The 22654-nt window shown below is 53.1% G+C and overlaps 7 protein-coding genes across 7 annotated transcripts; 2 read left to right on the top strand and 5 right to left on the bottom strand.

The window, feature by feature from the left end:
* Positions 1–753: 753 nt before the first annotated feature.
* CTHT_0033810 (phosphatidylethanolamine N-methyltransferase-like protein) lies at positions 754–3883 on the bottom strand (the record flags this gene model as incomplete). The annotated part of the gene is made up of 4 exons (XM_006693755.1): positions 754–825; positions 912–2923; positions 2983–3582; positions 3688–3883. 4 exons carry the CDS (start codon positions 3881–3883, stop codon positions 754–756), a joined length of 2880 nt encoding a protein of 959 aa, XP_006693818.1.
* A 1781-nt stretch (positions 3884–5664) lies between these two features.
* On the top strand, positions 5665–6240 carry CTHT_0033800 (uncharacterized protein; the record flags this gene model as incomplete). The annotated part of the gene is made up of 1 exon (XM_006693754.1): positions 5665–6240. The coding sequence occupies one exon, from the start codon at positions 5665–5667 to the stop codon at positions 6238–6240; it is 576 nt and encodes a 191-aa protein (XP_006693817.1).
* Positions 6241–7170: 930 nt separating this feature from the next.
* Positions 7171–8201, bottom strand: CTHT_0033790 (eukaryotic translation initiation factor 3 subunit-like protein; the record flags this gene model as incomplete). Its single annotated transcript, XM_006693753.1, has 3 exons — positions 7171–7395; positions 7472–8099; positions 8185–8201. 3 exons carry the CDS (start codon positions 8199–8201, stop codon positions 7171–7173), a joined length of 870 nt encoding a protein of 289 aa, XP_006693816.1.
* Positions 8202–9265: 1064 nt separating this feature from the next.
* On the bottom strand, positions 9266–11800 carry CTHT_0033780 (uncharacterized protein; the record flags this gene model as incomplete). The annotated part of the gene is made up of 1 exon (XM_006693752.1): positions 9266–11800. The coding sequence occupies one exon, from the start codon at positions 11798–11800 to the stop codon at positions 9266–9268; it is 2535 nt and encodes an 844-aa protein (XP_006693815.1).
* Positions 11801–15505: 3705 nt separating this feature from the next.
* CTHT_0033770 (uncharacterized protein) lies at positions 15506–16631 on the bottom strand (the record flags this gene model as incomplete). The annotated part of the gene is made up of 3 exons (XM_006693751.1): positions 15506–15648; positions 15718–16407; positions 16478–16631. 3 exons carry the CDS (start codon positions 16629–16631, stop codon positions 15506–15508), a joined length of 987 nt encoding a protein of 328 aa, XP_006693814.1.
* Positions 16632–17999: 1368 nt separating this feature from the next.
* On the top strand, positions 18000–19340 carry CTHT_0033760 (uncharacterized protein; the record flags this gene model as incomplete). The annotated part of the gene is made up of 1 exon (XM_006693750.1): positions 18000–19340. The coding sequence occupies one exon, from the start codon at positions 18000–18002 to the stop codon at positions 19338–19340; it is 1341 nt and encodes a 446-aa protein (XP_006693813.1).
* Positions 19341–19687: 347 nt separating this feature from the next.
* CTHT_0033750 (uncharacterized protein) lies at positions 19688–22065 on the bottom strand (the record flags this gene model as incomplete). The annotated part of the gene is made up of 6 exons (XM_006693749.1): positions 19688–19772; positions 19834–21040; positions 21095–21171; positions 21239–21814; positions 21898–21966; positions 22046–22065. 6 exons carry the CDS (start codon positions 22063–22065, stop codon positions 19688–19690), a joined length of 2034 nt encoding a protein of 677 aa, XP_006693812.1.
* Positions 22066–22654: the final 589 nt, after the last annotated feature.

The following is a 22654-nucleotide window of genomic DNA, read 5'->3' as shown; positions in this document are numbered from 1 at the left end:
ATTTCAAACAAGCAATAGTGGCATCGTTCTTGAGGAAGTATTGGGTGTGCATCTTTGGATTGACGAGATCTTTGACTCTCGAATGGTTTCCAAGCCAGTCATGTCGATATTAGGTAAACTGGAATCAAGGAATAAATGTTGGTAAAGTCAAATAAGTACTACCTACCACTATAAACTAGACACTCATTTACCTTTCCGCCCATGGTTTATCCTCCAGGCTAAGCGTTTCAACCCTAAAATTAGATCCAACTCCCAGTCATCCCGCAAGTTCAGAGACCTTTCCCTTTGCGGCAGAGCTGGCAAAGAGACCCCTGCTTCAGAGGAAAAGACTCAGAAGGCCTTGAACCCTGATGAGCTCCTTCAAGCCGACTCATGGTACAAGATTAGTCCACATTGACAAGGCATCTCCCAGTCTCATTCGAGTTTTCCGTCACAAAGATGCTAGCATTCATCTCTATTCGCGTCGCTATACCGCGGCCCATCTTGCTTATCTACACTTCGTTAATAACAACAGCAGCAACAGCAACAGCAATATCTATGGACAGCGTGGTATCTCGTATCATGTTCATGCCATGTTCTCACCAGAACCGAAGCACTGGAATGGGCAGGAAATGCCGAAGTCATGAATCATGAAGCACATCAATCCATCCCAGACATGCTCTACTTACTCTATCCGCCCTCGTTCTCTTAAACAATCTCTACGCCTTCTGCGAAGAACGTGTCATGTTTCAGGGTGACAAACCAAAAAGACACCTAAAACGCCGTAGGGAATTTATCCCTGACAGGCGTTGTGGGTCCCTGCCGTTGCGACATGCTATAGGGTGCCTGTGCAGAAAAACAAGAATGTCGGGTCAGCACACAGCAACTTCCAACTCCTCGACATTTGGAGGAGATGAGAGCGAGGCACTCACCAGAACCTCCTTCGCGCTGCACACTCGCCAAGCAAGCTTCCGCACGTTGCCATCGGCCGGTACCACAGCGGGAGCGAACTCAATACCAAACATGTGGTGAATGGCATACACAACGCGCCTGGCATATTTGCTATCCCGCTCAACGTGGGCGCCAAATGGCTCGTCCACAGTAGCTGGGGCAATGTCGGGGTCGCGGTCGAGACAGTTCTGGACGACAGGAAGGAGAGCCTTCCCGATATCGTCGATGCCCATCTCTCTGCCAAGATTCTCATCGTCAATTTTGGCAATGCGCACCTCGAACGGCTCTGAGATGGACATGACGTTATGGCCGCCGCCATGGTGGTAGCGGAATTCAAAAACACCCTGTGTCCACCACAGCTTGTCTCCCTCGAAGACCATCTCGCCCTCGACCAGTTCAACGCCGTCGCTGCTGGTAGCGAGGGGCTTGTCGTACGAAATGATACCCTGGTCGGTAGTTGTGTCATATTCACCAGCACAACAAGGCACCCAACGGCCGAGAGACGGAACTTCGGTGACTTCGCGTGACCGGTTGTCTGTGACCATGTAGAGACCGACCCAGTCCTTCTTGCTGTGGTTGGCAGGGGCAGTCCACTTAACTCGAATCGGAGCACCATATTCAAAGACCATGGTCTTGACATCCTTGGGTACGCGCGCATTGGCACTTTCCTTGCCGCTGGCTTTCTCATCGGAGCCGACCAGAGGAGTGCCCTCAAGAGTGATACGATAATGCTTGGGGTCGTAACCAGCGAGGTCGGGCGCTATCCGACTGAGAGTGAGGCGAGCGGGATACTTGTTGAACAGGGCGGTAGTGTCCCGAACAATCGTAGAGGACCCGGCGGCGAGCTTAGAACGAGCCACTTCCACAAATTCATCAACGAAGTGCTTGGTCTCATCCAGAACCTTGTCAACACTCTGTCCGAGTTCCTTGACAGGCTGCGGGAGACTACGCTTGATGAACTTAGTCAGACCAGCCTCTTTGCGCAGCTTCTCGCCGTAGATCTTCTGCATGTGGGGCTTTTCAACATAATCGATGAAAGCGAGTGTCAGGATGTGACCAATCAATGCAAGCATGAAGATGGCCCGACTCCAGGTGATGAGGGCCAGCCCCCACAGCCCGGCAGTGCCCATGACGCGCTCCGGGTTATTGAGGAACCGGTAAATGGAAGTGTAAGTAAGCTTGCCGGTGCTCTCGAAGAAGAAGTCACCGTAGAACCAACCAAACTCGCCCAGCGATTCGTAAATGCTTGTGGCGGTCCAGATGTGGAGCGCGATCAAGCTAAGGCCGACCACATGCTTCAAGAGAACCCAGCCATAGCTCCAGTCCTCTGGATAGGTGTACAACTTCCAGCAAGCCGCAAGGAACGAAGCATGGCACATGGTCGTACTGATGTGGTACATGCCCTTCCACTGCCGCCATGCTTCCCCAGCAGTTTCACCGAACTTGACAAAGTGCCTGGTAAACATTTTCTCCTTAGACTGCTTGGTTAGGATGACACCGAGACCGATCGAGAACCACAGACGCCAGAACAACGCATTCAAGATGAAGACAGCCCGCCAGGTGGCGGTGGAAGGAGTAAAAAGAGTCAGAGCACCGAAATACGTGACGATAAGCACAGTCGAGTAATCCGTGGTGCGGAAGAAGTCGAAATTCTTCAGGCCTAGAAGGTTGTGCACCGGCGGAGGTGGGGCTTCCGGCTGTACAAGTGGTCTCTTGACTTCAGAGGTGCTGTCGCCGTTGTTGCTTCCTTCTGATTCAGTCCTCCTGCGGGGTGGAGGAGGGTTGTACGTTTTCTCAATATGCGGGTTCTCGACGAGGGCAAGGAAAGCAAATTGAGCAGCGTGTGCGAGAATCGAGATAAACAGAACGTCATAACTGGCCGCCATCATGGAAATGCCATAGTAACCCGCATAGCCGATAGAATACATCGGATGAGGTGCCATCTCGAACACACCATCAAAGGTGAGCTCCTGCTCGATCAGATAAAAGAAATCTTGACGGAGTTGTCAGCCGTGGTGTTGCATTTTTGACCAGGCAAGATCTTCAACTTACCGCCCCAGTACCAGGCATAGTCCTTCACAACTCTGTGGGCATCAAGTTTGACCCACAAATTGAAGGCGATCAAGAGCAGGCCAACGGTCCAGCGGATGAAAGCGATACCAAAGCCCTCGCCAGCAGGCTTACTGGCGCATACGATGGCGAACAGGCAGTACGAGAAGAAGTCGCACATGAGGATGAGATCAACGAGGCGACGGAAACAGAGCCAGGTATTGTACTCAATAGGAGCTTGGCTCATCTTGTAGTCCTTGGGGATCTTGGCTTCGAGTTCATGCTGGAGCAGGTGGTAGAGCCATGGTCGAGGGTTCTTCCCGGTCTCCGGGTCCTCGAACAGCTTCCACCTCTTTGCCCAGGTCACCAGGAGTTTGTACTTAGACTGGACGGTCAAGAGATAGCCAATACCAACATTATACGAGGCTCTCCAAAACAAGAAGAGAGCAGCGAAGACAGGCCGCTTGAGGCTCCATGGCAGCGCATACGCAAGCCAGCAGTGAAAGACAAGAGTTGCCAGCACAATGACATCAGAGAAATTCTTGGGTTCGCGAGGATCGAGAAGCTGCGAGACCATGTCATGGGTCTCGGGGACGACGAAGACTGCATGTGTATGGAAGTAACCAGGTCAGCAGATTGGGCCATTGCTTTTCTTGCACCTGAGCTTATTCTTCCCCAGATGTAAGAACTCCAAGAAGGGTAACATACCCGTGCCGTCGGGAGTGCGGCCGTACGTCCTCTTCCGGCCAGGAGCGTCCCGATCGGGCTTCTTCTCATTAGGCGCGGCCCCGTTGACGGGCCCGTCGGACTCGGGCGCCACGACATAGTTCCGCGAGTCAGCCGGGGCATTCCCGCGCTGTCGCAGGGTTTCGGGCACTGCGGCCCCGGTTGCTGCAGCTGACATTGTCGTGAATTACCGGTATTCGGTGTTGAAGACCGATTTTAGCAGAAATAAGCGTTGAGCTTTGTTGGCATTACCTGAGCGGTAATGTTTGGTTGTCGTGTCTTGGTCGCGACAAGTGTCACAAGGAGGGGGAGGGGGGTCTGGGGAGGAGAAACAAAAAGATGTGCTGCGATGCAATGTGAGTGGGGGCGTGAAGTGCAAATTACGACGGTGACAACGAAACGAAACGAGCAGAGGGGAAGACGGCAGAGAACAGCCACGAAACACGCTGACTTGGATCAAAGGGAGCACTTTTGATGCCAGACTCTCGTGACTCTACCCCAAAAACCAAATGCCTCCCTGCTGCTGTTAACAGGCACGTACCGCCAAGACGACTTAAAACTCTCCCGAGCTGTTCTGCTGTGGATATACACAACGGAGGAGGAGGAAGGGAGTTAGAGCTCCTGCGTTCCAGCGCGTTGATAGACGGGCAAAAAGGCAGCCTGCGAGCGCAAAGATAGCAGATTGCTGGCGAGCCCGAAAAGCTGGAAGTTCGGCGAAGTCAGGACACGAGACGTCTCGGCACTTGTTGGGTGTTGCAACAGTGTTGGGATGGGTGATGGCTAAGCGCGGCCAGGGTATCCCCATTTTTTTTCAGGCCTCACATGCTTGGGACTCGGGTCGAAGTGGAGGGTTGGTGGGTTCTTGGTTGCTCCTCTCCCACGGGGCTCCACGATTTTTGTGTGGGGTTGAGCTAAGTAGAAGTTGTGGACAGCGTGGGCACTGGACAGTGGAGAGCTCAGCGAATAACACAGTCAACCCGCGGTCCGTTCTCGATGGCTTCATTGCAAGTTATGATGCTCTTGTCCCTCTCGACTGGTCTGTGTTTGAAGCAGAGGCATGGGCGAAGAAAGCCATTCATAATGTACCTAGCTAGTCGCGTAGGTCGGTTGGGCCCCGGTTCTCTCTACATGGGGGCCTTAAGTATCGCTGCGTGGACTTGTCGTGGGGGCTTGAGACGCTTGGCCGCCTGGAGGATAGGCAAGGTCTTTCTCCGTTGCTTAAAACGAAGTTTTGGTTCGGAAAGAGAAGACACTTACACTGGAGCGTCATCTACCCATTTCTAGAAAACTTCAGATGTTACAAAAGCAGGTACATCTGCACGTGTCATCGGCGATGCCGTTCTGGAGATTCTCCTGATTGCACCGTCAGAAGCCATCGAGCCCTCGACCTGCATGTGGTCCCTGGACTGGATCCTGCTGACGTCTCATTCGATTTGATGAGATTCATGCGACGACTGGCAGGGTCCACTAGACAACTGACAGCGGCTGTTAAACAGCCGGCAGACTTCTTAAAACAGAACTTACACGGAACACCACAACACCTTACCAGCCATCGCATGAACATGTTGGGAGACGGCAAGATATCGGCTTGGTCACCTAGCTGCAGCGGGAGAGTTTTTCTTTGCTCTGGTGTGGTAGCGTCATCAAGTGCCGTGAGAGGGAAAGGGGGATGAAGTGCATGTTACGATGATATCTAGAAGACCATGATCCCATATATCGCTGATCAGTGATCTCTACTCTTCCTCTCCCCTCACTTACCCTCCACTCACTCATTATCTTCACATTGAGGCTCAAGATCTAGGTAGATCTGACCTATCTAGATCTTTTTGACCGTCCGCTCATTCGTATACGTACATACCTGCTAACTAATTGAATCAACACTGGCATAATATTTGACCCCTCGGCATAGAGTCCATCCTTTTTGAGTCACAGCCCACTACTCAACAAGTCATGTTCAATATGGCCCGCAACAAGAACCACCGTGGCGTCGACGCCACCATCACTGCCGTTCCTTCTTCCTCCCCCAACGGTACTACCACAACCACAACCGCTAGTACAAGCAAACCCCTACCCAACTCCCCACCTGTGCCCCCAGTCCCCGAAGTCGAGGTCGAACCCAAGCGCCCGGGCACCTCCGGCACGGAGGCTGCCCTTACTCTCTCTCGGCGTACGGCCTCGGAGCGCCTGCGCCAGGCGCAACGGGCCGAGCGCACATACAAGGCAAAGAAGCGGGCGGCCATGGCCCGCGCTAACCGCGCCGAGGCCGCCGCTCACTTGCGACAGGCGATGCAGCACTTCAAGCTGGGCGTGAAGCTTGCTTTAGCAGCCGTTAAGGGTGTCCCGTACATTCTGAGGGAGAAGCGTGAGGTTGCGAAGAGGAGGCGCGAGGAGAAAGAGCGGAAGAAGGTCGAAGAGAAGAGAAGGAAGCTGGATGAAAAACTGGCTGCTGCCGAGGCAGCCCTTGCAGAGTCCAAGTCTAGGAAGGAGAAGGTCCAAGAAGAGGGCACTGAAGGAAAAGAGGAGGATGCTTACTAAAGGGACAGCATGATGGAGAGGGAAAAAAAAGGGGGGGGGTGGGGAGCATGGAGAGTTGATGATGGCTGTGCCCAAAGTCTAAATGGCCCGGAGGGCGTACACCTTCGATCCGAGCTTCCTGCTCGTACACACAATCTTTCCGATTCCAAGTTCCTCGTTACAAGACTGTCCTTTCATATGTCTCTTTCTCGATGTCTCCAGACCTGCTTACCCTCTGGCATAACTTGGGAGCTTGACGCCCCAGTTTTAGCGGGCCTGCAGCCTGCTGCTGTTACACTCTTTTCCTTTTCCTTACTCTTCTAAATTTGTTATTCCTCGAGAGTTCTCTAATATCCCCTTGTTACTGATGATGGCTTGACGAAGCATGAATATGATGGCATAATAGAGGCATCAGGGGAACCGGTCAGGGCATTTCTTTTTGATGGAATGGCAATTGTTTGTGAGGGAGAAGAGGTGCTCGGGCTGTTTTATTGATACCCCTGAGCTTCTGTTTGTTCTTGCTTCTGTCAAACTTGTTATAAAAGAGAGTCGCAAGGCGGTGGAGGGCATTCCAGATTGCGTTATCCAACCCGTGGATATGGAAGCAGTTCGATAGGGAAGACGGCTGTAATCCAAATCAAGATCACCGAACTGAAGAATAGGCAAAAACACAGCAGTGTCATTCTTCATCGCACGATGTCCTTCTCTTGACCAAAGCAGGACCCTATGTTCCTATATGTCACCCTAGCGGTCACCCCTGCAGGAAGATGCCACCTCTAGAGATTCCGTGCTGCCCAATACTCAGATTACAGTTCAGACCCGTGATGACCAACCCAACCTAGACCGCAAAACGAGCCACTTTTAAATTCCCAAGTTGACTGTACTGCGCCGCTTCGATTTTCACCGCCCCCATCACCTCCAGCCAGCACCCATCGAGTCGCCCACGACCTCTTACTGAGCCTTCTTGGCAAACTCTACCCTGAGGATCAAATGCTTGAAACCAAAGCCGTCCATCTTCTGGCATGCCCGCACGGCGTCGGCGCGATCCGCAAAGCTGATGAAGGCGAAGCCCTTGGCCAGACCAGTCTCGCGGTCCTTGGCCAAGAACACACGAGTGACACGGCCGAAGCGCTCGAACATCTCGCGCAGCTCCGATTCTTCCGCAAGCTCCGAGACCTGTTATTTTGGTTTGTAAGTCATTGCTCTTGTAGCGAGATGTTTTCCGGATTCGTAGTGAGGGGGCATAACTCACGTTTGTGACTCTGAGGGTCGCCATGTCGTCCCGCTCGCCATACTTGCCACCCAACCGATCGCCCTCGGGTCTCGCACCAGCACGCAGGGCAGGGGGAATGTATGATCCCTTTTTGCCGGGACCGGCCGCACCGGGAGCCTCGTCACCCAGACCAGCAGCGACATCGGCAGGGGCAGTCTCGCCGATGGGCGCCATCGTGTCTTTGTACGGGCAGCGGGCAGTAAAGTGCTCGCCGTTGCAGATACGGCACTTGACTTTTTTGTCCTTGAGCTTGTCCTTCATAGCCTGAGCGTTGGGGTCCTTGCTCTCGTCTTTGGCCTCCTTCTTCCAGTTGACCGAGGGGCGGAAGATGATGTTCTCGCCGACGGAGGTGGTATCGGAGGCTGGGCCCGGGGGGTCCTTAGCCGAGGCGCCGAACTTCGCCCATGTCTTGCGCTCCGCCACCAGCGGGCTCACCACCTCGCGATGGGTGATGTACCGGATGCGCCGCGTCGTTTTGACCTTCTGGCCGTTCTCATTGTAGCGGTACTCAATGATGGTCGTGCTGCCGTCTTTGTTCTGGATCTTCTGGGGCGGCGGCAGGTCGTTGGTCGTCTCCTCAATGTCCTCGTCATCCGCCCAGTCGTGCCTGTATGGTAAAATGGTGTGGTCAGCGGGGAACAGCCCTTGCGTGCGCGGTGACCTGAAGGGATAATCTGCGATGGTACACTAACTTTGTGCGGGCCGCCATGTTTGCGATCTGTGAAGTTTGGAAATGCTGGGAACTGTCCGGGTTAGGCTCGATGCAGGCCTTATTCCTGTCAGCAGAAGACGATTGATCTTTGTGTCGCAGGTGGTGGGCGTTTTGGTGGGGTTTGCGAGGGAGAATCAAGTGTTGGAGGCTGAAGCCGAATTTTTTGGGTGATATTCAGGTGTGGGGCAAAAATTGAGCGGCCACGACGCAATTCGCCCCCCTTCCCCTCCAAACCTCTCTCTGGGAGTGATGTCGCACGAGCTCGGAAAGCTTTCTGCTTGACTAAGAACTGGGAGCCTACGGGCAGTTTCTTGCTCAGTTGTCAATCTCAGGTAAAACGGAAAGTCTGACTGCTCTGCACACCTGGGGGCGAGCCCTAAAGGGCCGGTTGCTGTGTAAGGTACATGTCCACTAAACTTGTCACAAGAGTAACATCCGTTCCACCCAATACGGAGGCCGTACGCTCACATTACAAGTACAGACGGGAGCTTCCATACCAAGACAAAGCCGGGCATCTCCTGCCATTGCCTGAGCTCACAGCTAGGGTACTCCCAAGTGAGTAGGTTGTCCTTCATACGAACGGATTAACCAAAGCCTTCGACAGCGTAAAGCCTACATTTACTTGTTCACGAAAACCGAGAAAAAAAAAGTCGGGAATGGTAGTTCAGCTGCTGGAGGACTTGGCTCTGTTTACGAATCACATCTATCAAACTATAGCAGATATCATCGAGCTAGGAAAACTTTCTCAGTAATCAGACAGGCTTCATATATGATATTCGTGATGCGGGTATATCTAGATATAATCATTAGACGTAGTTGTTGCTAATGTCACGCTCGCTTTGCTTTCCAAACTGCAACCCAAACTCCTATCAACAAACTAATCAAAAACCAAAGCGTCTTCCCGAGCGCCATTGTGAGGAATTGAGCAAACCGTCGGATCATTACAATATCATACCTCGCTCAGCCTGACTACATCCGAGCTGCAGATATGTCAGACTGGGTGGGCGAAACAAGAGGGTAATCGCAACTTCGGGTACTGGTTGAAGAGAAGGTCCACCATGTCAAATGAACCCTGGTGGAGGGCTGTTAAGGTCCGTCCTCAATGGCAGTTTCTGCGGAATCGGGGGCAACGCCCTGTTCGGCGGCGGAGCTTTTGGCGGAGGAACGGCGTATGCTGATGCTGGCGGCTGAGGGGGTGGCGGAGGAGAGAACGCCCGACGCTGCTTGAGAGGAGGTGATGCCACCGGGGGAAGAGGAAGAGCGCGGTTGGGCGGTGGAGCCGGAGGAGGACCCTCGACAAGTTGAGACATACTCTGTGGTTTGGTCACAATTGGCTGTTGCTGGTAATGAGCATTTGCTCGGAGTTGCTGTGATCTTGGCATGGGCTTCAGAGACGGAGTACGAGGGCGTTGCGAGGTGTCGCTTGGAGGACATGGCCCGATAGTATCGCGCGGAGAGGTGAAGCTGAGCCTCCGGGACCGCATGCTTTGCATCGGTGCTCTACTGTCTGTCTCGCGAATGCCTCCGTATGTGCCCAAAGAAGTATGGCAGCGAGGAATTTCATGCAGCTCCAGAAACGGCCAACGGACGTTATGCTCTGTAATGGTGTTGTTGAATGGTTGGCCGTTTGGTATCAGATCAGTATCTTCCGAAAGCCCCACAGCATCCGTTTGTGGTAGCTCATCCGAGTCTTCCTGCTGAAGCGACGCAGATGGAATCGACAACGTGTTAGGCGTGTCTGAGGGAGGGCTTTCCGTCTTCTCTGACTCCATCTGACCCCCGATTGACGGCGATACCCCAGGCGAGGGTTGGTCAATGACAAGAGAGAGAGGACGCGGATTGATCGCTATGGCCGACGGAGGAGGTCTCCTGGCGCTTACACGAGGGGGTGACAGAGGACTCGAGGGGTTCGACGGACCGTTTTGAGGTCCCTTTCCAAGAGAATGTCTTTTGTTGAGTCCATGTGGCATGCTGAAGTTGGGCACCGTATGCTGCGAGGGAGCGTCGGAGGGGCTAGGATTAAGCAGGCCAGCGAGAGGACCTGTGGGCTGGGAAGCGGCGATGCGCATCTCTACCACATGGTTGATCGCTTGCAATGACTGTCGTCTGTTGACGATAGCCATGGCGTTGGGCCGTGGCCTTGGTTTCTGTTCCTCGAGTGGGGGCAGCTCAGAAGCCGGAGGATCTAAATCGAGGAATGAGTCGCGAATAGGGGAGCACGCGGGTGACGAGCCGGTAGAGGTCAGCATTGTTCGCTGACCAGATGACATGTAAGATAGGCGGTTCGTGCTATCTCTCAGAGAGTCAAGCTGTCTCCCGTCATGCGAGATGAAGCTTAGGGTCGATGTGTCATCGCGAGACTGGTCACGCGCCGGATCGTCGTGATGTTCATGGTGGGAATCCAAATTCACTGTTCCAGTCCGACTCCAACGCTTTTCAGGAGAGAGGACTCGAGAGAAGCGATCGGGATCCTTCACCACCAATGTCCTTTGGCTCGCCTGGTTCTTCAGTCGCGGATCCTCGTCATCGTGCTTTGGCTTGCCTGTTTCTGACAAGATCTTTCTACCACCCAGATTTTCAATTGTCCGCCGGAGTGTTGTCAACCAGCTCTCCATGTCCTCAGCACTCTCGCAAACCATCAACATAGTTGACGAGTACTTCTTCTCCGAGCCACGGAAGGGAAATCGAGAACGGAGAGATGAGTGCGACGTAGGAACACGCTCTGGCTCCACCACCGACGACACTTGAATAACCCAATGACGGCCCGGAATAACATCGCTAGCAAAAGCTGCCGACTCCTTTCCCAGTTGCAGGACCTTTTCGGGTAGCCGGTCGAAGGCACCCTCACCCGAGTACTGGAGAAGGTAGCCTGATGTGACCAAAACATATTCTTTGGTCGTCCATTCGAACTTGCTCGTCGATCCAGAAAGGTTCCTTCGATGCTTGCGTCGTGGCTTGTCGGTTTTCTCGCTGCCAGCTGATTCCCCGGGTATGTCAGAGGTACCGGGGCTAAGAACACCCACCAGTGAGCCATTGCTCTTGTGATTATACAACCGGAGCACAGTCTCAGCAGAGGCGGTACAGGCGGGAAGACGAGCCGACTTGATGGCCTGCGGATAAGCCTGGAACAGCGGTGGAGGGTTCCATGCGGCCAGCCCATCGGTGGTCGACTGGGTACGGACGGCACTAGCGGATTTCTTGTGTCTGAGGTTCTGGCCAGGCAGTGGTGATTTCGGAACAGTTGGCAGCGAAAGTTCGGAGCGATGTCCCTGGGCATGATGCGAAGAATATGGCCAGCTGAGTTCAGCCAGAGAAGCTCGCAGACCGCTTGACTTTTGAGAGGGATCCCGCACATCGAGTCCACCCCTTCCTCTCGCAAAGAGACTCCTGAGCCCTAGCCGCGACTCCCTCTTATGAGCCTTTTCCCCGACATCCAGTTTCAGTGGCACTTTCTCTGCGTCACCCATGTCCGAACGCGGATCGGGAGGACGGGCCCTTCTTGAATAATGCGAGCTCTGGCTCTGGCTAGACTCCGGTTGTGAACTCCCGGCAGAGACCGGTCCTAAGAACGGAGCCGGGGGTTGTGGGTCAGGCATGACGTCTGCTCCCTTCAATTAGGATCAAAACGATGCTGCTGTCCTCGAAAAAGTTTCGACAAATATATTTCCTGGATACCGTGTGAATTGACCGTTGGTGAGACAAGATGTTTAGCTTCAGAGTGCTCAGGCTGAGCGGGTGTTGTGAATAATACAGTGAATTGGTAGTGGAATAGCTGAAAAAGGACAAGAACGCCGCAACGCAACTGACGATAACCCAGTGGTGCTGCAATTTGATCGAGCCAAAAAGTTACGGAAGAAAAAATAGTGTTGATGACCTAGCAAGGAAAAAAAAAGGAGTGGAAACGCAGCACGCGTGAACCGGGTTGGTGAAGAAACAAAACCATGCAGGTGATTCAGGCGGTGCAGGCGCGTCCCGGCTCCGGCTGCAGCGGAATACGGGACCCTCGGGTGGTCGAGAAGGGTGCAATGAGAGAGATCGAGGGGCCGGAGGAATATAATGATGGTTTGCCGAATATATGTCAGAGCTCAGCTCTCATTGCCCAGCTCTGGGCGCCCTGCTGCCCTGCTTGCAGGTTTGTTAGCGAAAAGAAGGAAAGCCGAAGGAAACGTTGAGCGCTGGGATCGTGAATGAGCGACGAGCGGCGAGTAACGAGCGACGAGCAACGAGCGACGCGATGCTACAAGCAGAAAACGAGTGACTGGCCGAACCGAATCCAGGTGATTGATGGATTGGTAGGGCGGGTAGCACGGCACCGCGTCACAGGAGGACTCGGAGACTCTCCAGTGGAGAGAAAGACTGGATAACGAAAATCCGGGGAAAAGATGCTGGTTTAATCATCTGTCTCTATATAAAAAAATGACAGCCATGCAGGAATGCGCTAAAAAACCACACAGACGGATCCATGGATGCCAAGCAATCATGAGCGTCACAGGGCTGGACCAACCAGCTTCCGCAGCTCCCCTCCCGCGTGCAGCCTGGTCCTCCCGAGCTCGATAGGCTACTCCGACGCTTCTGCGCCCTCCATGAGACGACCTTGCTCGCTTGGCGATCTATGAGGATTATGCATGTTTACTGTCGAACGCGACAGATCTCATATCTCCTTGGCTCAACATTCCTAGTTCCCTAGCAGCATACAGATTATTGTTCGTCCGGATAACTTAAATGCAACGTGCCAGCGATTGTTGTGTTCGGCTCCGTGCTTGGTACCCCAAGCAAAACTGGGTAAAGACCATCTGGGAAAATGTGGTGTAAGAAGCAAGCAAAGTGTTGAGTTGCATCGTGTCCCACACGAACAGGGATCCAAGGCTGGTCCCGGGACAGTGCCGGCCCTTGTTGTGTGGTGGTATCGTTCAGGGGTCTTCACTTCTGAATGACATGCCCGACAAAGTTTGGGCAGCTGAGCTTCAGCAGCTGTCTTCGCGGCGCTTGTAGGTATGGGTCACACCATTTTCATAGAGTATCTTGAGTTTGCGCTTTTGACAGGACGAGCGTCTGGCATTAGTCGCACGTACCTACAGACTAGGGAGGCAGGGCTTCAAAGAGACGGCCAAGCACTGCATATTATCTTCATGGTTAGCAGAGAATCAGCAGCCGCAACTGGGCTGTTGAGCATGAAATCGGAGTGAACACGGGCAAAATTCTGATAAGACCTCGGCGCGGCTCACTTTCTCGCCCACCCACGCCCGCGAAGGGCATGTCTTCTCCCACATTTTCGGCTCTCCAACCGTGAACGGATCTTTTGGGTTGACTTTCGACGCGAGCAGGGTTCCGATCATGGAGATCCGAAACGAAAACAACGTCGACTTTTCGGCCTTCAATGATTACCGCCTCGTTTCTTTCAAGCCTGTCATGTACTGCGGCTACTCGTTTCGTGGGCTGAGCCACGACAATGCTTATATTTGGCCTGATCGTTCTGCAGATCGAGATGCTTACTCCGATCGGAACTGTATGAGCTGCTATCAGGATTGCGTCCGGCTTGTCGTATTTGGCTCTGTGGAATTCCAACCGCATCCCGATGGGGTCTCACCCTCTTTTGTAACTCTTCCCACGTCATGCAGCTATTGGGTCTGCTTGGGCCTGAAGATGTGAACTTTCGCTATCCTCGGTCAGTATCATCATCAAAGTACAGATTAGATTTCTATGATGCTGCCGCTCTGGTCGATGATCAGGCCAGTGTAGCCCAGCTGTCCTCCAGCCTCGTTGTTAACATGCAAAGACAAAACGGCGGCCCGCTTCCGTGAGTTACCTTACACTAACAGGGACTGGTGGGTCCACAAGATGACAGCTCACAAAGCTGTCTTGTCAACTCAGTTTTGTGAGTGGACCAATTTTTAGAATCTCTTGTCTTCGATTTTTTTCGATGGCTGTAGAAAAGTAGAAAACAGCGGAGAAAACCTCGAGGGCCGACAGATCATCTAACAAAGATCGTCGGTGTTACCGGGAAGCTGCAGAGAATCGACGCACGTCATCAGCCAATGGATTGCATATCGCAAGAGAATCTGCAGCGGGGCGTTCAGGCGCAAAGCAAACAATTGGTTACCATGCGAGGAAGAAGGGATCAAGATGGACTGGTAGGTACTAATACGGTAGGCTAGAGGAGAGAGACAACTGTGAAGCTCGACCTGCGGGAGACGATATCCAAACTTCTTTCGCCGCCCGCGCCGTCGTCGAATTGGGGCGGTTTTGATGGCCTGTTCCTGCATTAGCGTCTGATGCGTTGTCACCCTTTCCTTTTCTTGATCCTTGAAAATGACATAAGCTGAAAAATCAACAGCAAGGGAAGACTTCACAAGAGAAAGGAGCCGAGCTTAGGAATATCAGAAGATTATAGCATCGTATTGATCTTTTCTGGTTAAAAAACCAAACATACATTTTTCAAAAATGATCCACAGTTGTACTTAGCGTATGAATTCACATCATCGCTCAGGTCGTTCCCCAGTCCGCCGGCGACCCGACAGCCAGGAGGCAGCGGGTCTTGGGATGCGGAGCACCCCACATGGGCCGGACAGGGTTCCTCGAAGAAGGCCAGGAGGATCGGTAAGATCCGGGACTCGACATCATGAGAGGAACAGGATCCTACGTACACTACATACCTAGGTAAGTACACATACCAGAATATTTGTCGGTAACCGAGTTCCATAGAATCCTGAACCACGGGTGTTAGTGTTCTATTATTAGCGAGGATTAATGCCTACCCACGAGTCACCATCCAAGACAAGGTTGTGATAGGCATCCGTGAACGGGGCATGGAATTGATAAGGTAGGTACAATACCTACCTTCCATATGGGTCTCATCTGGGACTCTAGTTCAAATGCATCAAGACGATACCCAGTGAAAACGTATACTTTTTTTTATGGATTGAAAGAAACCTATGCCGCTAGACGCCGCTTTTCTTCCCACCTAGAATAATGTGCTATTAATATGAGCTAGGCAAGCGAAGAAAGATGAAGAAGCAGATGCCTCACGACGGAAGTTGATCACCACCCCCCACAGAGACCCATTACCTAAGTTCATGGGGGCCATTGCAAACCCAGGGCAGGCCCCAAACAGATCACCAAAGCCTGAGGAAAGGGAATTGAACCAATACCTTCAATGTCTCCTAGTAGGAAACGTTTGCACACTCTGAGGAAGAAGCCAGCACTATGGAGTTAGGGTATACCATACCATAGTCGTGTTTACGACCATATGCCATTTTCCGAGATGCTGACGTGCTGTTAAGATAAGCTGAGATTGACTACCTCTAAGCTCCATTTTCGGTCGCCGGCTTAGACGAAGGCACATTTTCATCCAAAGCTGAAATAGCCTGGTTGAGATGTGACGCGGAGCCTGGCTCATGAGTGATGGAGGAGGCATGCGCGCCTTGCGCTTCAGCCAGTTGCCGTTCTGTTTGTGGACTAAGTTAGCATCTGCGTTATTTACCTGACAGTCGACAAAGCAAACAAAGGGACTTACCCAATTCGCGAATGCGATGTTTCAGCATCTGATTTTCTCTGGTAAGTGACTGGTTCTCGGCCTGGTAGAACGCGATGCTCTCATCCCGGGACGGACCGAGGCTCAGCGGTTCAGTGTTGTCAGCACTGATGGATATCGAGCGCAAACGAGGTGAAGCATGGCGGCTGGGCGTCCTAGACCTGTTGGTACGACTGACGTCGTACGAACCGCGACTGTATGGGAACGGGGTACTGGCTGGTGACCGCGACAAAGATCTAGAGCTGGCGCGTACATGACTATGTGGCTGCGCAGAAGAGAATGGAATGGAACCCGGAGCCGGACGCTCCAATGATGACAGGTCCTCGCCGGGATGCTCCCTTTCTTGCTGTAGCCGGTAGAGCTGCTCCTGCAGCCGGCGGATTTCGCCAAGAAGTCGGTTGACCTGACGTTCTTGTTCGTTTTCCAGTTCTTGGTGCAGTTCGCCGAGGCTGGGGGTTCGGCTGTGGTGGCTGCGACCGCTGTTGGGTCTCATGGGTCCTAGTCGGGGTGAAGGAGAAATAATTCCTGAACTGCTGTGGCTTTCCGAAGCCATCTCACCAGGGGCAGGTATCGAAGGGTCGGCAATCTTAAGACTCATTAGGACTTGGCTGCGGCGCCGCTCTGGACTCAAACTTTCGCGGGAGCGATGCCCAAACGGGACGCCTGGAGAAGCTGGAGCCGAGGACAATTGTAAGCAAAGGCCGAGAATCAAAGTAATGCCAAAGAGAAAGGGATGACATACTTTGAGAGGGCGACTCGAGGTGCAGGCCGGCATTCAGGGTCGCCGCCGCTTGAAGGGAGATAGAGGCACGGCGTGCAGAAGAAGGCGAGGGCACATGTGAATGCGAATCCTCCCCGGGAAGTTTGGAGGGAGCCTGAACTGTCTGGACGGACATGGTTGTTTGTTGCGGAAATCTGGTAGGATTTTTGGTAGGTTCGGAACTGTTGGAAGTCTGGAAATGGGCAACTACGATTCTGAGTGCGGCCTACTAAGTTGCCAACCAGATGCCAGCAGACCTTCCAGGTTATCAAATACGGGGGGCAGGCAGCAACACAGTGCCGGAATCGGCAAGCAGCCAACAACCTTTGAAGTCACCGTGAATGTGGCTGATATTTGGGAGCGCAAGGTGTGGTTGACAGCTGACCATGTGACGGCTCTGACGGATGCCCAGCCCCCGTGCCCTCGGCCATCAAAACAACGATCCACCGAGAGGCTACGGGACAAATCCAAGCGACGGGAGAGTCTGCAGGCGTCCAGAAACGCTCCCATACTGCAAGCGACCGCTGATCGGATGGTGGTCTACCGGCGGTCTGACGCCGCAATGTAAAGTGTAATGCTTTGCTTCGGCTCTTGAACGCCTTTGGTTGTCTACCAGCACCATCCTGAAGAATCTGGAACGGCTCATGACACAAAGTGTCACTGGCATCTCATGAAAGGTGTGACAGTGGGGTGGAGAGTGGGTTATCTGCCCCTCATTGCGTTCCCCATCCCAGGGCTTGGCATCTATGGTCCGATATTTTTGATAGTAGGTGCCATCGCCAACGCTTCGTCTTCAAAGCAAGAAGTTTTAAAAGCCAGGAACTTGAAACGATAGCAGGTATATCAAGAAACGGCCAGAGTGTCTCGTGTATCAGTACTAGTCAGACAGATCCTGATCACTTGAAGCGTGGCCCTCTCTAAGGCCATCACCTGCATCCTCGCACGACGAGGGGTTGTCCCGTTGGCCATTCCGGGCCGTTACTAACTGTAGCAAGTGAGAGATCGAAATAAATGTTAACGAGAATTGGCATGCCAATCGGAGCAACTGCTTCCTCACCGCTCTCAGCAGCAGCAATAGTCAGCGTTATGTGTCTGGAGACTGGCATCCCGAGCCGTCGTTATGCGCAGTTGTTGGGGGCGCGTCCCGTCGAATGCGGGTGCGGCCGGGCCGCTGTCGGCACCGCACGCCACACTCGCGTGAATTGGAACCCTCCACAGGCACCGGAACCAGCGAGACGGGCTGTCCGCTGAGACCGGAAGGTCCACCACAACTCTTGGATGCACTGGCCGTGACGAGATCAGCAACCAGCCACCTGGGAAGAGGATTAAGCCTGACAAAGCTCCTTTTTTGCCTTCCTTACGGGTTCTCTCGGCTTGCTTCTCGAGGCCCACCTTGACCCCGGCTGGGCCTGCAGTGCCTCTGGCAATACGGAGTTACGCATTGTTTTGCGCAGAAAACCGGTCATTTACATCCAGCTTCGGGTCCAACGGGGCCGTAAAACAAATGTATACCTCCTTTTGCCTGGCTATAACCTCCGAGAAGGTTATACGATCCATCATCCAGAGTCGGCCTCTCCCCGGTTTTCGTTCACGCCCCCATACCCTTCTCTCGTCTCTATCTACACATCACCAGCAATCCCATTCCCGCCGCCTCTCCTCCCACACTGTTTCAGTCTCGCAACTACGTGCTGATCATGATTTCACCCACGCCGTGATAGGCGGGGGCGTTGTTGGCCTTGCCATAGCTCAGGAACTTGCCCGGCGTAGCAGCCGGCCAGGTTCAACTCTGCTTCTAGAGCAGCACACAGCCGTCGGCACCGAGACTTCCTCGCGCAATTCCGAGGTCATCCACGCGGGAATCTATTACGGGGCCACCTCGCTCAAAACAGAACTCTGTATCAGTGGCAAGCAGTTGCTTTATTCGCTGTGCGAGAAAGAAGGGATTCCACACCGTCGTACGGGTAAGTGGATCGTCGCGCAGACTGACGCTCAGCGCGAGGCGCTGCAGCGGGTATATGACTTCTGCACTCAAGAAATCCATGTGCCCATGCGATGGGTTGGCGCCGAGGAGGCAGCAAGGCGTGAGCCGGCTGTGAGAGCCGAGAAAGGGGTGCTGGAGAGTCCAACGACAGGAATCATCGACAGCCATTCGCTGATGATGTGCCTGCTGGGAAAGTTTGAAGACGCCGGCGGGACACTGGCACTTGGGAGCCGTGTAGAGGCCATTACGCCCCTGGGAGGAGACGGAAGTCAGGGTTGGAAGTTGACCGTGCGGGACACTACTGGCAGCGGAGAGCTCTCGACGATCACGGCTGATACGCTTATCAATGCCGCTGGATTAGGGGCTGTGGCAGTTCATAACATGATTGTGCCGCCGGACAGGAGGAGAAAAATGTTTTACGCCAAAGGCAACTACTTTTCCTACGGAGGGTCAAGCCCGAAGGTCAGCACACTAATCTACCCTGCTCCGGAGCCTGGACATGCCGGACTCGGGACACATCTGACTCTCGACATCGGTGGGCGCATAAAATTTGGCCCAGATGTTGAGTGGGTTGATTCACCCGAGGATTTGTCCGTCAATGAGTCCCGGTTGAGTGAGACTATTCGAGAGGTTAAGAAATATCTGCCCGCCCTGGACGAGACATTGTTGAGACCTGACTACGCAGGGATACGGCCGAAGTTGGGGAGGCAAGGAGCAGTTGTCTCTGGTAAAGGTTTTATTGATTTTGTGATTCAGCGAGAGGAAGGATATCATGGATGGATCAACCTGCTTGGAATCGAAAGCCCTGGACTCACTAGTTCCCTGGCAATTGCGGAAAAGGTCAGGAAACTCTTGTATCAATGAGAATTCTTCAATTAGCCATAAGATGTGTTTGTGGCCGCGATATTTGCAAGCTATGGTCGGTACGAACCCAAAGCCATATAACCAGCTGGTTTGGATTCACAAACTGTGGTCCACACAAGTGCCTGATGTGCTCTCGGAGTTCGACCTTTTGTCTCGAGCCGTTATAGTACTAATAATAACTGGCAGAAAATGAAACCTGTAATAAAGTTCCACACAATCTTGGTGGTATTCCATTTCACTTGTCGACCACAGGCAGGAATAAAAAGCCCCCCTTCAACGAAATCAGCAACCAACGCCTGGACGCCTTTCCTATGCTGCATCTTGGATCCGCTCCCAGATCATCAACCTCAAGCCAGCCTGATATCGGGACTAAGCTTCCGGCCAAATAGGTTCACGCGAAACTCGAAAATGCCATTTTCGGCGCCGACAAACCTGTGTGGATTGTCAGTCAGGCGTCAGTAGGATATGCGAAAAATTTGCAGACAAAACCTACAAGGTGTCTCCGTTTTCACTCCATGATAAGCCAGCAGTGTCATAAGGGCCAGGCCGGACGTGGGACGTAATGTTGTAGGTGTTCAACAGGCGACGGGTTGGGTCCTCCCAGTCGCGCATGATGTAAGCAGCCCTGTAGAATTGCGCGAGCAGGTTAGCGAAGGCTCTGAAGTCCAAGCCCGTAGGCGAAATCAAATTATTGGTGTTAGTGGGAGGTGGAGATTGAAAGCCACTCCCTTCGGTGGGAGGGGGGTCGTACAGAGCAGCCTCAACGTCCCAACCGCCCGCAGACGCGGGGTTTGACGCGCTTGCCATCAGGCGCGTGAGCAGCGAGCGGCCGGTCCCAGACCCCGTGGCCCCAAGCGTGGCAGTAGATGTGGCTCCTGTAAAGGGGTTGGTTGCATACCGGCGTCTCTCAGCCGCATTCTCATCTCGGGCCCGCAGGCGCTCCTGAGCCTCCCGCTCTCTCAGCTCGCGAAGATTATCAATGATTTCGTTGATTGTCCGAGTCCCCGTTGACCGATCTTCATCCATCGGTCGCATCACCCAGGGTCCTCGTCTTCTGCCTGATCCATTCCCTCCGCTTCCACCACCACCACTACTACTTCCTCCCCCTCCTCCACTGTTCCCACTAACGCTGCTACTATCTATGCTCGCTCTGTTTGTGATTGTACTATGATCTTGGCGGCGGCGTGCATCTTGGAAAGCTTCCAAAATAACTGTGTCCTCTAGGCTGAGTGGGCTATGGAGACGTGCTGTGGTGTCATGGGAGGCAGACGAGCGATTCTGCTGGCTTTCTGAGCCGTGTTCTGCCGTTGAGGTCTCACCCCTTTCGCCACGCTCAGCCCGCTCTAAGAGGCGAGGGTCGATGGTGCTTTTGTCAGTGACTGGCAACTGTTCAAAATCACTAGGCTTGTCAAGGTATAATATTTGCCGGGAGTCAAAGCCAGTACGGATGTCAGCTATACCGACTCGACCGCGGTCTTCGGTCCAGGCAAGAAGATCACTGGGACCAGGTGAAAATGCCATATCCCTCACCGCTCCGTGCTGAGCATTGGGTCGGGATGTGGTAAAGTATGTTAATAATGGATCCACGTCGGGCACCTGGGTCAGAGCGTCCACATTGAAGATGGAAATGGTCCCATACTGCGTCCCCACGGCAAGATACTTGCCTGTACTTGAAAAGCAGGCAGCAAAGCTTCCCCTGCCTGAAAGTCAGCAACGCCTAAAACCAACATGAGCGCGAGGATGGCACGACAAACCTATTGTCGGATCGGTCATCTTTGCTCTGGCTTTTAAGCTGGATCTTTCCGACAGAGCACCATTCCCATGCTTGTTGCTGCGCAAGCCCAAAAGATCGGCCACCTTCAGGTCGCTTTCTTCTTCTTTCATGTATATATAGATACGGGTCATCGCTGATGGCGATCAAAATACGACCATCAGGAGATATTACTCCTCGGTTCATGAAATCGGGGTATGTAATCTTGTCCAAAGCTTCTTGGTCTCTCAAGCTCACAACCATCACGGTGCTGTCGTTGTTGGCAAGAACTGCAACCTCCTGGTCATAGGCCCCTTCGAAGCGGTCAATGTCCTTTGGTGGGAACCAGAGGGTGATGCAGTTCACCCGATCCTTGCCAAAGACTGTGTGCCTGGCCAGGGGACTCTTTTCTGATCTGGACTGTAGCAGAGACGACGTTGCAGGCTCGCCGACATCCATCGATAGGTCGGATCTGCTGCTACTGCTATCTGAGATGTCGCCATCGCCGACCCGGAAAGAGGCAAAATTGCCACCTTCGCCTCCACAACACACCCATCCATTGCGCGCAACCAGGCATCTGGGCATGAAGCTTAAGCGCTTCACAGTTTCGGTCTCTCGCGTCTTTGTATTCAGACGTTGAACATGGATGTTGCCCTGTTCGCTAACAGGGAAGTAGATGACATTCTGCGAATCGATTCCTATCAGGGATCGCAGCTGCCAGTGCCTACAACAACCCTGTGTTAAGCACCGAGCGCAAAAACCGACAGAATTATGTCGAGCTGCACGAAGAGGGGGATCGAGACATACTGCCATCGAACACCAGTGCGGAAATGCCGCCGAGGCTTTGCCAAAATCAAGCTCTCTGTCGGCGTGTAACTGTGCGCGACACTCTGGTTAGCATCTGGAAGTACCGGCAGGTTTGGAGAGCTTAAAGCGGGTCACGGGGCCAACATACAGATCATTGGAGACGGCCATGGTCTCGATGTCTTGGCGGAGTTTCTAGCTTGATGTGACCATCCAGATGTTGTCGTTGACGGCGATGTGACTAACAGTTGATACTTTGGCGTTGGAATATCGTAAACTAGGGAAGCTTGGCGAATGGCTGATATGCACGCTCAACCAGAGATGAAGCGTATGTTGTGCAGAAGAGTGACTGTTATCAAGCGTCGGTTGGCAGTAGAAGTGCACCGTCAGAACATCGTCGCGCTCGTCATCAACGAGAAGGTGGAGTATGAGCTCAAAGCTAGGTTTGCCGCGTACTGTCAGTGCACCCTCTCAATCAGCCATCGAGGTTCCGTGATTTGGATTTACCTCTGAGACCTAACAGGGTGAGCCAATGTTCCCTTTTTCGCCACAAAGAAGCGCGGGTGACAGCCCCACTTATTTATTCTCAACGGTCGTCAAGTGCTGTTTTTCATATGCTTGATGTGCTTTGGATTCCAGGTTCTGCTTACAGATTATACCGTTATATGGGGCTTCTACTTGCAACTTCGGTAGTATGAATCCTACACTGATGGGCTCCTCAACGGCAAGCTTTCCATCACATCAATAAGAACTGGTGTCA

This window comes from Thermochaetoides thermophila, assembly GCF_000221225.1.
Source record: "Thermochaetoides thermophila DSM 1495 unplaced genomic scaffold scf7180000011816, whole genome shotgun sequence".
NCBI lineage: Eukaryota > Fungi > Ascomycota > Sordariomycetes > Sordariales > Chaetomiaceae > Thermochaetoides > Thermochaetoides thermophila.
Note: the sequence above shows the minus strand (reverse complement) of the source record. Positions and strands in the feature narration are given on the sequence as shown.